Genomic DNA, 17,086 nt, shown 5'->3' with positions numbered 1-17,086 from the left:
TGCAATGGCCAGAGGCCCTGGCGTGCTCATTATCTCTTTCTTTCCCTCCCCCCCCATGTCTGTAATAAATAACAATAAATCTTTTTGAAAGAAAGATAATTTCCAAGCAAGAATGAACTATTCAACTTCAGTAAATTTTTGCTGAGAAATGACACTGAGAATACATCTTTCCTAAGATACACCTCAGGGACTAAAGCAATTTAATTTATTAATATAGATTTTACTGATGGCAGCAAATGCTTTGTTATGTAACTGAACGTGACACTAATTTTCCCATGTGCCTTGTCAATTGCTCTTACTCTGCAGTGCAGGAATCACGGCCATGGCGCTCATCATGCAGGATTTGGTCGACACAGCACCTGTGCACATGAAAACAAAGAGTTTGCGAAGGCAAGAGACGTTCTTCCTCTTATAGAGGATTCGAGTAACTGTGACATTGTGAAAGCCACTCAGTAAGTCTTCCGGATGTTCTGTTGAATTGTAATGTGTGTTTATAGTTAGTGGTACTGTATGGTGTGCCTTTCCTTGGCATTCTGGTGTTGTATTGTGTATTTGTAGTTAGTGGTACTGTATAGTGTGCCTTTCCATGGCATTCTGGTGTTGTAATGTGTGTTTATAGTTAGTGGTACTGTACGGTGTGCCTTTCCGTGGCATTCTGGTGTTGTAATGTGTGTTTATAGTTAGTGATACTGTATGGTGTGCCTTTCCTTGGCATTTTGGTACTTCATCAATACCAGCACTAGGTATGCACATCACACCAGCCTCAGAATGCTTAGTACAGTGTGAGAGCTGGAGGTAGCTTCTTAACAAAAGCATATCCTCTGTTTTTGTAGCCCCAGGGCTTTTGCAGTTTTTCGAGGTAGGGTCTCACTCTGGTCCAGGCTGACCTGGAATTAACTCTGTCATCTCAGGGTGGCCTTGAACTCATGGCAATCCTCCTACTTCTGCCTCCCGAGTGCTGGGATTAAAGGTGTGCGCCACCACGCTCGGCTCAGTTTCTGTCTTCTGATAAGAGTCTAATAATTCTTGACTGAATGAATAAATGATTTAGAATGGCATGAAAATCGTAACTCTGAATTTAAAGTATACTACAGCCTAAGGTTTTGAATGGGATGGTGTAGTCAGCTTCGCATTGCTGGGATAAACTTCTAAACCTGACGCATTTTATAGGGGAAAGGTTTATTTCAGGTTATACATCCAGGGGAAGTTTATTGACGTCAGAAGAAGCTGACTCCCCTTCATAAATCCAAGCAGAGACACTGCCAAACAGCCAGCACCACAAGCAAGCGCCAAACCAACCTACAGCAGCAGGAGCCCCCAGAACTCGCTCTGTATACCATAGGCTGGTTTTAGATCTGCTCCCAGGGCATGCCCCCTGTAGCAGAAGTCTCCCTGCTAGGGGCAGAAGCTGTTAACTGAATTTTATTAACACCTGACTCTACGGGGGGACATACATTCAAACTACCACAGATGGGGACTATCAGCTCACATTACAGATAGTAACATTTATTGGTATCCTGTGTTTTTGTGGTACTGCCTACACAACAAGAAAGGGGGTAAGGTGGAAATGCAGTGTGTGACCACTGAAAACAAATAGTGGGGTTGCTTTGCTTGCATTGAATATAGAAATACATTTTTATATTTCTCCTTAATACCACCATATGTGGATGTGTATGGCTTACATTGTTTTCATCCCTGTAGATCTTGTTAATTTGTAGGCACTAGATCACTTCTTGCCATTTAACATATTTTGAAATGTTTTGTCTATCAGACTAAAGTGGTAATCCATTTATTTTAGTAATCAAGTAAAAATCCTTTCATCAGGTTGTCTATCAAATGTAAATCATGTCCTGTCCTGTCACCAGGGAAGGAACTAATATTATCACAGTCACTTCATATTGTTTCTGTCACATGCAAAGATATTTGCTGAATAATTAGCCAGTTTGGTCTTAGTATTGGCTAATGTTTATTCAAAATATACTGACAATTACTTAAGTCTTATAGTTACCAATGTAAATGTAAAGCCTGTGACTACAGCTGAATATTATTTGATGTTGTTTATTTTATTATATGAAGATGAGTGTTTTTAAAGTTGGTATTTGATATAGTTAGAAACATTTAAATGTTTCTATGTTGCCAGTAAACCCCTGTTATGATAACAGTTATAAATTAAACAGTATATACAGTGAATCTCAAGAAAAAACTCATCTATCTTAACGTTTCCTTTAGATTTTAGACTTTTTCAAGTGACTGTGGAAATCTCTTTAGGCAGTTCTTAGGGAAGGGAAAAGAGCTAGGAGAGTGTATGAGTGCTTGCCACTGTGTGTGTGTTTATATATGCTGAACCACCAAAATCCTAATTAATGCTTATCAACTAAAGGGAATTTCTCCATTCCAGTAAAATGCTAAAGAGGTTGACATTTCAAAAATGGAGCCATTATCAAAAACTTATTTTTGCTTAGCATTCTCATACATGTGCCTTGACACTTAAAATGCTAATAAGACACACATGTATATTTTTATCAGGCAGAAATATTCTCTTTTAACAGTAGTTCTGCCCATTGGTTTGAGTGTGTGTGTGCACACACACATGTACCAAATAAAACAGATGGTGAGCCACATTTGGCCCATTGACATTGAGGCATGTCAATAAATATGTGTTGGATAAATAATTGCTACCATGTCAGCATTATGCCTAAAAAATATACATGTCTTAATATTTGGTTTTTCGAGGTAGGGTCTCATTCTAGCCCAGGCTGACTTGGGATTCACTATGGAGTCTCAGGGTGGCCTTGAACTCACAGCAGTCCTCCAATCTCTGCCTCCCGAGTGCTGGGACTAAAGGTGTGTGCCACCACGCCTGGCTTACATGCCTCAATTTTAAGATACTTTATTGCTGAAAAAAATTATTAAAGCATTAAAGATAGTTCTGTAAGAGTTCACCCATCCTGCCTTGCCCATTATTACTGTTGTCTGTCTCCTGGTTTGCATGGTGCTCTACACAGCTTCCATACTGCCCCTAATAGCACTCAGAGTCTCAGTACCTTTCTCTTTTCGAACCTTTCTTGATTCCCATTGAACTGTGGCTTAGAAAGCCCTCGTGGTTTTTTCTACCTCTTCAAGCCTTGGCCCTTGTCCTTTCCTCTTTAATGTGCTCTGCTTAGCATTGTTAACTCACATTTCTTTGAACCTCTATGAGGTGTTTATTATTTATACATGCTATTCCCATTGTCCAGAATGTCCTCCCTTCTTTAAGACATACGTGCAAGGTTTCAGTTCCTCCAGGAAGGACTCAGCATGTCTCCCTCTGCTAGGAGTATGTCATGTTGGTTTCTTGTTGTTAACTTTATAACAAGTTTGCTTTTAGTTTTTTCTCCCATGTGGTGATGTGGTAATGTCATTGAGCAGGGTTGGTTTGCTTCAGGGCTAAGAGTATACTCAGGGGAATCAGCCAGCACCTTATGGTCTTGGCACATAGTGGAGGACTGAACAGAATTTATTGAAGGAGGATAAATGTGAGTAATTAAAGTTTTTTTTTGTTTGCATGTTTTTAAGGAAAATCAAGTTTAACTCTAATGGATTAATCTGACCAGTAATTACACTCCGCTTACTTTTGTTATTTGACTTTAGGCCATGTTTCCTTCATACATTGATTATAGTTGACTCTGATTCTGAGTTCTTCATTGTGGAGTCAAGCAACAACACCTTCAACTAATCTTGGATTCAAAATATTTTGCGGAAATATTTACCTATAGTGATCATGAATAAGATTTTCTTTTTCTTGTCATTATTGGCTAAACACTGTGGCTTGACAACTATGTACATAGCATTTATAGTCTATGAAGTGTTATAAGTTAGATTACTTGCAGTGATTTAACATATATGGGAAGAGGTACATAATTGTATGCAAATATTATATCATTTTATGAATACCCACAGATTTTTGTCATCCATGGGGATCCTGTGGATACTCAGAAATAGCTGCATTATATTTCTGTGTCAACAGGAAGGGAGTTTGAATAAAGAATATCCATGGAAGGGCTGGAGAGACAGCTAAGCGGTTAAAGTGTTTACCTGGAAAGGTCCATGTTCAAATCTCCAGGTCCCACATAAGCCAGGTTCATGAAGGTGATGCAGATGTAAGGTTGCATGTGCACACTGGGTGGTGCAAGCATCTGGAGTTCAATTTCAGTGGCTGAGGCCCTGGCATGCCAATTGTCTATCCTCTCTCTCTAAAGTATATATGTATATATATATTTTAAAAAAGAAAAGCCATGGTAAGAGGAAATGTTGATTATAAAATTATTTTAACAGTTACTAATTACGCTTTCCTTTTTCTTATCTGAGATATGGCATTTTTGAACGGTGTAAAGAGTTGGTAGAAGCGGGATATGATGTGAGGCAACCAGACAGAGAAAATGTGTTCCTCCTGCATTGGGCTGCCATTAACAACAGGCTGGATCTTGTAAAGTAAGATGGGATATCTGTGTGTTAACTATACGTCTGTATAATTCTAGACTTCTCTTCCATTTGCTATTAAGTATGGGTATCAAACCATGTGTAATCTGGGCTGGAGAGATGACTCAGCAGTTAAGGCACTTGCTTGCAAAGCCAAAGGACACTGGTTTGATTTCCCCAGTACCTACATAAAGCCAGATGCACAAGATAACTTCTGTTTGCAGTGACTAGAGCCCCTGGTGTGCCCATGTTTTTTTTTCCCTCTCTCTCTGTTTCTGTCCTCTCCTTCCCTCCCTTTCTCTCTCTCTCTCTTATAAAATTAATGAATTAATTAATAAAACTATGTGTAATCTCTTATAAATGGATGCCTAAGACTTTCTGCCACATAGACTGGTCACTATAGAGTTGAAGTGGGACCATAGAGATCATTTAATCTAGGTCTCTCATTGGTCCAGAAAGGAAAACAAGGGAAGCGTAAGGAGTCCCCATGCTAAAGATAAAGGCTTATCATACATGAAAATGAACTTGTTTTTGAAAAAGAAAAATGTGATCTACTTTCTCAGGATAGAAGAACATTTCATCTAGTTCTAGAGCAAAAAATTGAAGTACAGGAAAGAAAGGAAGGAAGGAAGGAGAGAGGGAAGAAGGAAAGGAAAGATAAAGGGAGGAAAAAGGAAAGGAAGGAGGAAAGAAAATTAGACTTAAAAATAACTTTATTTATTTGTAAGAAGTAGAGTATGGGCACATCAGGACCCATACTTCTGCTAAGAATTTGAGACAGGCACCACTTTGTGCATGTGGCTTTATGTGAGTGCTGAGGAATCAAACCAAGACCAAACAAAACAAGATCAACAAGCCTTTGTAGGCAAGCTCTTAAGTACTGAGCCATCTCCCCAGCCCTAGGTTAAAAAAATACAATTTACTAAAGATTGAGAAATTCTAACAAACATTATACTTAAAGGCAAATTCCTGGTGTATTGTTTAGATAATATGATTTGTAAATAAGCTTTGAAGTAGTGAGGTTCATTCCATAGTAAAGGTAAATTTTATTACCTTATAGGTTTGCCTTATACAGTATAGTGTGCCTATACACTATAGAATAGAATTTTCACAATGTTTGTCTTTGCTGGAAGAATTTTGATTTTTGAGATAGTATGTAACTTTAGCTCAGGCTGACCTGGAATTCACTCTGTAGGCCCAGACTGGCCTTGAACTCACAGCTATCCTCCTACCCCTGCCTCCCAAGTGCTAGAACTAAAAGTGTGTGCCACCATGCCTAGCCTAAAAGAATTTTAAACTCCTTTAAGAATTCATTCCCACATATTACTTCTAATTTCGAACTACTAGATGTGACACAATCTCATCTTCTTCCAAATTAAGGAGAATATTTGCATGCTCAAAAACCTTTTGAAAATAAAACTATTTCAAGAGTACCATGGTAGTTAGAATTTGCAGAGTGCTTACCAGGTGTTGGACATGTGAGTTAGGATGGAATGCTAATAACAGCAGAAATATTTACTTAACATGCTAAAAGTGTTTTGCCATAGATTAACCTGCCATATGTCTTTTTAAGACTTTACAAATTTGTGTCCTTCAAGGAGAAGAATGATACTTTCTGTTTTAAAATACATTTGTTACTAAGAAAAAGTGTTTTCTCAATGTGAATTTTAAGTCCTAAGCCTTATTTTCATTTGTGTCTGCTTTTAACAGGTTTTATATTTCAAAAGGTGCTGTTGTAGATCAGTTGGGTGGAGATTTGAATTCAACTCCTCTTCACTGGGCCATCCGGTAAGGTGTCTTTGCATGTTGAGGTCAGATTGTGAGTGTCTGGTTGCATCATTCCACGAGCCACAGCTATTGACAACCTGGATGGCTTCCATCCCCCCACCATTTAAAAAGAAGTCACAGTTTTAAAAGAGTTTCTAGAAAGGATGTTTTGGTGTTTAGTTCTGGGCTGTATTAGGGTTATTAAGCTGAAATATTAGAATTATACTTTATTTTGTATAAATTGAATAAAGATCTTTATATTTGGGTATGTGAATGAAAACAGTAGTTCAGTGAACCATAAACACAATCAGTTCAGTCTTTCATGGCCATTGGGAAACTTAAGTTATAATACTAATTTTATATACGATAGATTCCCTTTCAAAATAATTGTCAAGTGTATATCTTTCAAGGTTAAATAGGTCTCTCTTGAAATTTGAAATTTGGTACAGAGTGATTTTGAGTAGGCTAATGTCTTAGAGCATGTATACTATCAGATGCTGACCTCTCTGTGATGTGTGTTGGTCCTCTGAAGATAAAGGAAGATTAAACTACTTCTCTTAACTCTGCTCCCTTGCTCATGAGGCTGAACCACAATGCTGGCATGAACCTGTAATGAACATAAACAACTATTCCTGTGAGGCAAGGATTGAGAAGAGTACTCCCAGGCTCTCAATCCTTGACTTACAGGAGCAAATGTTCATGTTCGTTACAGGTTCATGCCAGCCTCACTAACCTGAACAGTGTGAGATTGTGATGTCAAGACTACATACGCTGTAAAAAATGTTAAGGATCATTCTTTCACTTAAAGTTTTCACAGTGTATTTACAGTCTTAACATCCTACTCCTACATTGCTAGCCCATGCATATGTTTTTTTTTTTTTAATAGCAGCAGAGAAGTCTGAGGAGTTTTAAAGTTTTATGTGAAATTACTATTTACATATGGTAGCAGCAGTAAGATTAAGGCAAATTGGGAGGTAATCAGGTATTCACTTATCTGAAGAAACACAGTCCAGTCACTTCTAAGTTTGGACATTTAAGTAGAAGACATTTGTATAACTGCCAGTGTTTCAAAAACCTCACTGTTAGACTGTTATCTATGTCTATGTCTAGCCCTAATATCCCATGTCTTAGAGGTAATAATTTCTTTCTGAATCTTTCTTTTTCCTCATGAATTCTATTTTTATAAACACAATTCATTTTTATTTTGTGTTTACAGACAAGGACATTTACCCATGGTCATATTACTACTTCAGCATGGAGCAGACCCCACTCTTATTGATGGAGAGGGATTCAGCAGCATTCACCTGGCCGTGTTATTTCAGCACATGCCTATAATAGCATATCTCATCTCAAAGGGACAGGTACGCTGTGATATATCTTACACTTCAGTTGTTAGGATCTGAAGAGATAGAAGACTGCTAGTTGTAGGCTGTCATCATTTTAAAAATGGAAATTAATGGGTATCCAGATACTCAAAATATTAGCCTCAGTAAGTCCAGCTGCTAAGTACTGGGTTTTCAACTTCATTGAAGAGAAAAAGACAGGTCATTTTAGCTCAGTAACATATAATGTTTCTGAAACTCATAAACCTGTAATAATTTTTCTTATGAGACCAATAATTTGCAGTTTTTTTTTAAAAAAAACTACTTCAAAGCCTATATTTTTTTGTCAACTTGAATGTAGAAATGGTAGTCAAATCAGTAAATTAACACGTCATTTGCTTTCATTATTTGACCTCAGATGGAAGGCTGATTTGAATGTATGCTGCTGCTTATTCTCTAAGTCATTCCATGGCAAATGACTTACCATGGGAGGCACAGGATAAATTATAGGCTATAGGCAGTGGGAGTTCGACTGTCCGTTGTACTCCCCCAAAATGCGTGTTCTGGTGTCAAGGTGGTCTATGTAGCAATCCTGCTTAGAGTGGGCATGTTCACACACAGGCCGTAGGGTGATTGCACTCTCCCTTGAACAAGCACTTTCTCAGATTTGGCCAGCTGAATTAGAGTAATTGTGATCTCCTGGGCTTCCTTGTGGGACGATGGATGAGGAGCTTCTCTTTCAGCTTCTTCCTGAGATCTGTTTCCTCCAAGGCTTGTAAGCATCTTTGGTTACTGAAGCTTTCTGTAACTTGCTTGGAACCATCGTTGTGTACCTGAGCAGGAGGCTATGGCTTCCTTCCTCCTTCTCCCATCTTTTTGTTTTTCTTCTCTTTTAGTTTAGAAAATAGAAGAATTTGGAGTTTTTTCTTTTATTTAACTATTTGAAACACATGTAAGCATACACGTAGCCTCTGAATATAGGGATTTCACTGTTATTAGACAACATTGTATAGTAAGTAATACCATGAGTTGAGTTCCCATGCCAGTTAATGTCTAAAGTAGATGACCAAGGTCTTTCATATTTGATGGTAACTGTCAATATTTTTCCTTGTCCTATAGTTATCCTCCATTCACATAATGTAGCACTTTACATTTATATTCATATTTTCCCTTTAAACTATTGCATCAAAATCCATGGATTTGTACCCTAGAACTGTGAAGCACATCTTTTTTTTTTTCCTTTTCACAATTTTTATTAACATTTTCCATGATTATAAAAAATATCCCATGGTAATACCCTCCCTCCCCCCCCCCCACTTTCCCCTTTGAAATTCCATTCTCCATCATATTACCTCCCCATCTCAATCATTGTACTTACATATATACAATACCAACCTATTAAGTACCCTCCTCCCCTCCTTTCTCTTCCCTTTATATCTCCTTTTTAACTTACTGGCCTCTGCTACTAAGTATTTTCCTTCTCACGCAGAAGCCCAATCATCTGTAGCTAGGATCCACATATGAGAGAGAACATGTGGCACTTGGCTTTCTGGCCCTGGGTTACCTCACTTAGTATAATCCTATCCAGATCCATCCATTTTTCTGCAAATTTCATAACTTCATTTTTCTTTACTGCTGAGTAGAACTCCATTGTATACATGTGCCACATCTTCATAATCCACTCAGCAGTTGAGGGACATCTAGGCTGGTTCCACTTCCCAGCTATTATAAATTGAGCAGCAATAAACATGGTTGAGCATGTACTTCTAAGGAAATGAGATGAGTCCTTATGATATATGCCTAGAAGTGCTATAGCTGGGTCATATGGTAGATCAATCTTTAGCTGTTTTAGGAACCTCCACACTGATTTCCCACAATGGCTGGACCAGATTGCATTCCCACCAGCAGTGTAGAAGGGCTCCTCTTTTTCCACATCCCCGCCAACATTTATGATCATTTGTTTTCATGATGGTAGCCAATGTGACAGGAATGAGATGGAATCTCAATGTAGTTTTAATCTGCATTTCCCTGATGACTAGTGACGTAGAACACTTCATTTTTATTTATTTTATTTGAGAGTGACAGGCAGAGAGAGAATGAGGCAGATAGAGAGAGGGAGAGAGAATAGGCACGCCAGGGCCTCCAGCCACTGAAAACAAACTCCAGACGTGTGCGACCCCTTGTGCATCTGGCTAATGTAGGTCCTGGAGAATCGAGCCTTGAACCAGCGTCCTTAGGCTTCACAGGCAAGTGCTTAACTGCTAAGCCATCTTTCCAGCCCGACATAGAACATATCTAAAAGATGCTTAGATGCCATTTGTATTTCTTCCTTTGAGAATGCTCTATTTAGCTCCACAGCCCATTTTTTGATTGGCTTGTCTGCTTCCTTATTATTTAACTTTTTGAGTTCTTTGTATATCCTAGATATTAATCTTCTATCAGATATATAGCTGGCAAAAATTTTTTCCTATTCTGTATGTTGCCTCTTTGCTTTTTTCACTGTGTCCTTTGCAGTGCAAAATCTTTGTAATTTCATGAGGTCCCAGTGATTAATCTGGTTTTATTGCCTGAGCAATTGAGGTTGTATTCAGAAAGTCTTTGCCAAGACCAATATGTTGAAGGGTTTTCTCTACTTTTTCCTCTAGTAGTTTCAGAGTTTCAGGTCTGATGTTAAGGAAGCACATCTTTTATTTGAACCACATTTGTAGAACAATGGTAGGGCTAAATGTTTGAATGATTTATTTCTGTTAAGAAAAGACTTCTCTAATGTTTATAGTTTTGCTGATTGGTTCCTATTTTCCAATAGAGTGTGAATATGACAGATGTAAATGGACAGACACCTCTCATGTTGTCAGCTTACAAAGTCATTGGGTGAGTTTAATTGAATTAGTCAGTCTACATCCTGGTTCCTTTAAGTATCAAACTATACCTAATGCTATATATGATGAAGATTTTTCATACTCGGCCTGCAATATGCATTTGTTTAAAGCTGTACTTAGAAATACACCAATGCACTACATTTTTCATTTTTGATAGCTTTAATGAAAAGTTTGAAAGCTGCTGCTAGAAAGATCTCCTTTGTCAACATGACAGACACTTTTTTGTATTTTAAGCAAATTTAAACATTCTTACCATCTCAGATCTAGATGATAAATATGCTTTCTTGAAAGCAATGAGTTCTGACATTCTCTGATATTGAAAAGAGATTGGATGGCTCTGAAAATTCCAGTATAGTCTAATGATAATCAAATTTCTGATGAGACTTCTCATCAGATGGGCTGTAATCACTTCTAAAGGAGTCACATTAGATTGGCATGTTTAAGCTTTTTTGTGAAGTTTACTAACACAAGTATTTAAGGGTCCCCATGTAGTCCAGCTGTCAGCATTCACCTCTGCAGATGCACTGGGCAGCTTTCCCGTTACCAGACTGTATTCATTTGCTGCTTCTGGGGAAAATCTGAATGTATGATGCAATATGGCTTGTTATATGTTGTGAATAGAGGCTAGTTAGAGGAGAAGGTAAAGTATTCTAATGTTTGTCTTTTTCATGAAGTAGAATTTTGTTAGAAAGCATTTTTTCTTTACCAATAACTCTAAGGAGCTGGAAAGAATAATTAAAGTAGAATATTGTCATTGTTTTAAAGATTTCTTGTAGTCATGGAGGAAAGGAAGGTATTGATGGTAAAGGAAAAAATATTTATTGAATTGTGTCTTCTAGGCAGTCAATTTCTAGGGTGACACTAATATTTTAGGATACAAGTTGATCATTCCTGTTCCTAATCTTACATTTTTTGAGCCAAAACATGATGCCAGAAGTAGAAAATTTTACACCATAAGACCTTTTTTCATGCATAAAATACTAAATATATACCTTTGGGATAGATATACATACATACCTACACACACACACACACAAACACACGGTATATGTGAAATAAATGAACTTCATATTTAGACTTGTTTTTTCTCCCTATGAACTCTTACTGTATATGTGAAAATAGTTCTAAAATTTAAGGAAAAAAAAATCCAAAGTCCTATACACTTCCTATCCCAAGCATTGTGGAAAAGGTATAGTCAACCTGTATGGCTGTTTTATTGAGTAATCATGGAGAAAGAGTGACGCTAGCTTTTGGTTTATCTGCTGAAGAAAAACATGTATTTATTGTTTAACTGGATACCATTTAATATTATTCAATGTTAAATACATAGTATAAAAATATTAATAAATAGAAAAACAACATGAAAGTGAAGTTTTGGGGTTTTTACTCCCCTATATTATTTGTATGGCAGGATGTCATTTAAAAGGCCTGCCTTATTTGTTTAATCTTCTCTGCTAATACTTAGACTAGAACTATGCTCAAGGAATTCTCTCAGTTCTTCAGAATATTTACTGGTTAATTGATGCATTAGCTTAAAATATCTACTCAGCATTTTATCCTTATGTCATCATTCCTACCAAACCCTCTTGGTGTTTTACTGTTTTGAGACAGGCCAGAACCAACTGGATTTCTTTTGAAGTTTAATCCGTCTCTCAATGTTGTTGATAAAATACATCAGAACACTCCATTGCACTGGGCAGTTGCAGCAGGAAATGTCAGTGCCGTTGACAAGCTTTTGGAAGCTGGTTCTAGTCTGGACATCCGGAATGTTAAGGTATGATCAGGTATTTATCCTTCTTAGTCCATTGTGTCTTCAGCTACATAGATAATTTAATGAACAGATGGCTACATTTTGTTTTAGATAATACCTGATAATATTAACAATAAGAAGTATCTACTCAGAACAAATTGTTGAGTCTATAATTTTTTTGTTTTCTTTTTTTTTAATTTATTTTTGTTTATTTTTATTTATTTGAGAGCAACAGACAGAGAAAGAAAGAGGCAGACAGAGAGAGAGAGTGGAGAGTGGGTGTGCCAGGGCCTCCAGCCACTGCAAATGAACTCCAGATGCGTATGCCCCCTTGTGCACCTGGCTAACGTGGGTCCTGGGGAATCGAGCCTTGAACTGGGGTCCTTAGGTTTCACAGGCAAGCACTTAACTGCTAAGCTATCTCTCCAGCCCTGAGTCTATAATTTTAGGGAAAAAAATGCTTAATACCTACAAAATATGTCAAAAATCTGAGTTTTTTTGTTTGTTTGTTTAAGGGAGAAACACCTCTTGATATGGCTCTACAAAATAAAAATCACCTCATTGTTCACATGCTGAAAACAGAAGCCAAAATGAGGGCCAACCAAAAGTTCAGGCTTTGGAGATGGCTACAGAAATGCGAGGTATTTTCCTGTGAGGCCTAGTTTATGTGATAGAAGAATGGGTGGTTGGTTAGTTGGTTTGGTTTTTTAGTGCAGCATGAAAAAACAGAGTTAGCTTGGTTTGTTCTGCATTGTATGTGGTGATTGTGTGTCACAGCTCAAAATTAGAAATTTGGCATTTCACTGGCTATTTAATGTGAGTTCTCAGCTAGATGCCTCTAACTTAGAACTGTGTGTTCCTTGTAAGTATCAGGGCATAGGTTCGTATTTTTTTCAGTGTGTGAAGAAATACAAGGGGATTTGATGCTCAGAAAAGTACCTGCTTGACTCCTCTGGCTCAGTGTCTGATAGATTTCTGCCACATAGCATATCAAAACCTGGCCTCTTGCTCTTTGCTCACCCTGATGAAGCCTCCCACACCCATGTAAATAGCAGCTCACTTTCCTGTTATAGTTTGTACTCATGCCCCATATCTTTGTTGGTTTGTTTCTCTCTGGTACTGCCTTCAGTTTATATTTAGATTCTGACCCTTCTCATCGCTTCATCCATATTCGTCAATGCACGTTAATCCAACAGGCGAATCTTTGAAAATGTAGTCCTGTTATCTCAAATTCCTATGACATCTCTCCTTATATTCCAGAGTAAAAGCTGAGTCCTTACAGTGGCCCACAAGACTATGGTCTAGCTTTGTATATACTCTAAAACTCACAGTCTGTCCTCCCAACTAGAATTTCAACTCCATGAGAGAAAGGCTTTAAACTCATTAATGTCCCAAATAAATAGAGCAGTGTCTTACATACATGATGTCCTCAGTAGTGTGCCTCGTTGAAGCTCTTATGCTTGGGGTTTGCAGTTGTGAAATCTACTCTCAGTGCTTATTCTGCTCTGAAATTAGGTTGTGAGTATGATGGTATTATAGGGTCTAATTTTTTTTAATCTAAATTTGCTTATTCTATGTCAGCAACTAAGTTGAAATTGGAAACATTTTAGATTAGATGTCATTTAAAAATTTCTATTCCATGGTAGGCTTAGAGAAGTAAAAATGGAAGGAATATGGCACTATAACGTTTTTTTCCTCTTTGCTGTTGTAAAAGCCCATCTTGTTTTCAAGGTCTGCTAACTTACGGTTGAGAAGCTCAACTGCGCTAGCATGGAGCCAGCTTCACTGCAGACAGTCTGGCTTACAGAAGTTCAGTTCTTTAAACTTTATCATACTGACCTGAATTATTATCTTGCTGAAGAAATGTTTCCATCTGTGACCTCTAAGTGGTTTGGCACCAAGAACCACTCCCTTCCTGAAATGCTTTCTTTCCTGCTTCTTGGAAACCTTTCTGTCCAGGTTCTCAACTTGGTTTTCTGCTCAGTCTTTCTTTGTGACTGTTGGGAACAAGCTTTGCTCCTAACCTTCAATGTCAGTGTAGGCAGGATTCTTCCCTTTTCTGCCTCCACACAGGCTTGGGGAACAACGCTGCTCACTCTTGACTTACTCACCTATATGCTGATAAATCTTAACTATTTCAGAGCATAGACCAGCTTTGAAATGCTTCTGGATCTCTCCTGGGGGCTGTTAGCTGAATTTCACATGCCCCAAAGCAGACTTGCCTTTCCTCCTGTCGTCTTTACTGGGGAATGCACCACGTAGTGCCCAGGTTGGGTCTGTTACATCCTTTCAGTCTACTCGTGGATGTGATTTTGAGTGATCCTTTTTGTTTACTTTATTCTTGGTGATGTACAAAATGTGATTAATCAGGATTTATTAAATTAGGACTTTCAAATCTTTTCAAGATACGTAACAAGAAAATTTGTGTTCAGTTGTGTTTGGAAAGTACGTGTTTGGAAAGTAGTTAAGTAGTCCTTATATGGAGTTAATTATGTATGTATGATATATAGATGTGTGTGTGTGTGTGTACATATAGATATGCATATCTATATATATATAGATAGATGGATGGATGACCCATGAAGTTCTGAAAGTCTCATCTCGTCATAGCTCTTCCTGCTGCTGATGCTTTCAGTGATTGCCCTGTGGGCTGTTGGTTACATCCTGGACTTCAATTCAGACTCGTGGCTCTTAAAAGGGTGTCTGCTAGTCACATTGTTTTTTCTGACATCTTTGTTTCCGAGGTACGTATATTAGTCTTTGCAAGACACTGCCAACTAGTTGGAATCATAGATCGATATTGAGCTGTAAATTTTACTTAACCACTTAACAATATCCTTTCCTTCAGAATGATAGGAGGAAAAGGTATTGGTGACTTAGTTTTGGGCTTACAGCAAATTGCCTAACACGGCAGTATTAGTGAATTGATAATTGGTGGAAAAAATATATCCTGAGCCTTTAAAAAAAATTTATTTACTTGAGAGAGAGAAGGGGGGGGGGGAGAATGGGTGCACCAGCATCTCCAGCCACTGCAAATGAACTCCAGGTGCATGTGCCCCCTTGTGCATCTGGCTTATGTGGGTCCTGGGGAATCAAACCAGGGTCCTTTTGGCTTTGCAAGCAGAGGCCTTAACCGCTAAGCCATCTTTCCAACCCCCCTGGGTCTTTTTTTCCTTCATCTTTTTAGTTTGGTGAAGATGCAGTGGGATTTGTACGATTTAATGTCCTAAAATGTTTTTGCCCTTTTTTCAGCTATGTTTTTTATTTTAATTTTTTATTTATTTACTTGAGAGTGACAGAGAGAGAAAGAGGTAGAGAGAGAGAGACAATGGGCGTGCCAGGGCCTCCAGCCACTGCAAACGAACTCCAGACGCGTGCGCCCCCTTGTGCATCTTGCTAACTTGGGTCCTGGGGAATTGAGCCTTGAACCGGGGTCCTTAGGGTTCACAGGCAAGTGCTTAACCGCTAAGCCCTCTCTCCAGCCCTCAGCTATGTTTTAACTGTAAATTCATTGTATACTAATTAATTATTTTTGCTCTAAGGATTTTTAGTTAAAACAACCAAACTAAAACAGAGGTTATGGGGCACCAGGTACAGTGCAGTTGTACTTTTAAGAAGGTGGGCTTACATGATCAAACCTAGTTAATGAATGAGTCAAACTGCCTAGATCCAGGTGAGGCTTTCACATACATTCTCACCTCAGACAAGCTGCTTTCCCTCTTGATGCCTCAGTTTCTGCTTCTATAACATGAGGGTGGTTGTGATGTGAAGCCTGTTTCATGGTTAACACACAGTAATGTTCAGAACAAGGACTGACATTTGGTCAGTACTCAGTAATCATGTCCCCGTGATTGTGGGTGTCACCCTTGGGTTCCTTTCACATGGTTCTTTCCTTTCCCTCACTCCCACATGTAGGCCTTTATGTGTACTACATGTGGGAGTATAGTATACTCAAGGTAGCAGTCAAGGCAGATCAATTTCTGGCTTTCCTCCTTGCTGGGTTTTGTCCCTTTTCCTCCGTCTTCACACTTCACCCTACCTTCTTTCTGTTTCTGGAACAAGTCAAGCTCATTCTCTCCTGTACCTTACTGTCATCCTTGTCTGAAGTGTTTTGACACCATGTAGCATAGCTCAAGATGTCAGTTGGGTCTCACTTCAAACATCAGCCCGAAGGCAGGCTGTCCTGATTTAACTTTTCTGTTGCATCACTTCTTTCATTTTCTTCATAGCAATTTCTTGCAAAGGTAAGTCTGTAAGAATTGCAGGAAATGCATCTCTGCTTCTTAACTTTTTCATTTACCAAGTGAAAGAAAAATGTGATGTGATGCCCATAGAAAAGATTCTGAAAGGTAATGCATGTTGCTGTCTCTAGGAACAGTTTTGAGTATTCCTAAATCCTCTTGCTTGCCAGCATTTTGTGGAATAACCATGTGCTGCTTTTTGTCACAAGAGAAAACAAAATATTAGAGGAATCTTGTGTGTTCACCTAAAGAGCAGGATATGAGAGTGGAAATGAATTATAACTTAAATGTAAACTAATGGCTCAAATTTTGAAAAATGGCAAAATACCTAAAGCCATGTGATTCAGAAAACCTACAGTTTCAAAATACACATTTCCCACTGATTGGATTGACTTAACCTCCAAATAAATGTTGAATGGAACTGCCAGCGATTATGGTCATCACTTTCTTCTCAGAGAAGAAGCAAGGACTGGAACAGTTCACCGAGGACAGGAACATTTGAAATTGTATATTTTTAAATTTATACCCAAATTATTCAAACCTGGTTTCATGAAGTTTTAATTGTGATGTGTGTTGAGGTCTTTGCTACAATCACCATATGAACATATCTTAACTGTGAGTCAAGTACACCTGGCACCATTATCCATCCTGCCTTGTTTTTCTCATTCC

The 17,086-nt window shown here is 38.2% G+C and overlaps 1 protein-coding gene across 3 annotated transcripts in view; it reads left to right on the top strand.

Annotated features, from left to right (window-relative positions):
• Window positions 1-17,086, top strand: part of Zdhhc13 (zinc finger DHHC-type palmitoyltransferase 13) — a 48,222-nt gene that overhangs the window by 9,614 nt on the left and 21,522 nt on the right. For 2 of the 3 annotated variants that reach the window (XM_045145445.1, XM_004650808.2), the window contains exons 2-9: window positions 307-452; window positions 4,348-4,470; window positions 6,169-6,246; window positions 7,442-7,586; window positions 10,354-10,418; window positions 12,038-12,200; window positions 12,692-12,817; window positions 14,787-14,920. In XM_045145445.1, coding sequence (XP_045001380.1) covers window positions 307-452; window positions 4,348-4,470; window positions 6,169-6,246; window positions 7,442-7,586; window positions 10,354-10,418; window positions 12,038-12,200; window positions 12,692-12,817; window positions 14,787-14,920 — 980 coding nt within the window. The remainder of the gene's footprint in view (window positions 1-306; window positions 453-4,347; window positions 4,471-6,168; window positions 6,247-7,441; window positions 7,587-10,353; window positions 10,419-12,037; window positions 12,201-12,691; window positions 12,818-14,786; window positions 14,921-17,086) is intronic. The other variant, XM_045145446.1, reaches the window with a different exon arrangement.

This window comes from Jaculus jaculus, chromosome 3 (assembly GCF_020740685.1).
Source record: "Jaculus jaculus isolate mJacJac1 chromosome 3, mJacJac1.mat.Y.cur, whole genome shotgun sequence".
Classification (NCBI taxonomy): Eukaryota; Metazoa; Chordata; class Mammalia; order Rodentia; family Dipodidae; genus Jaculus; species Jaculus jaculus.
Note: the sequence above shows the minus strand (reverse complement) of the source record. Positions and strands in the feature narration are given on the sequence as shown.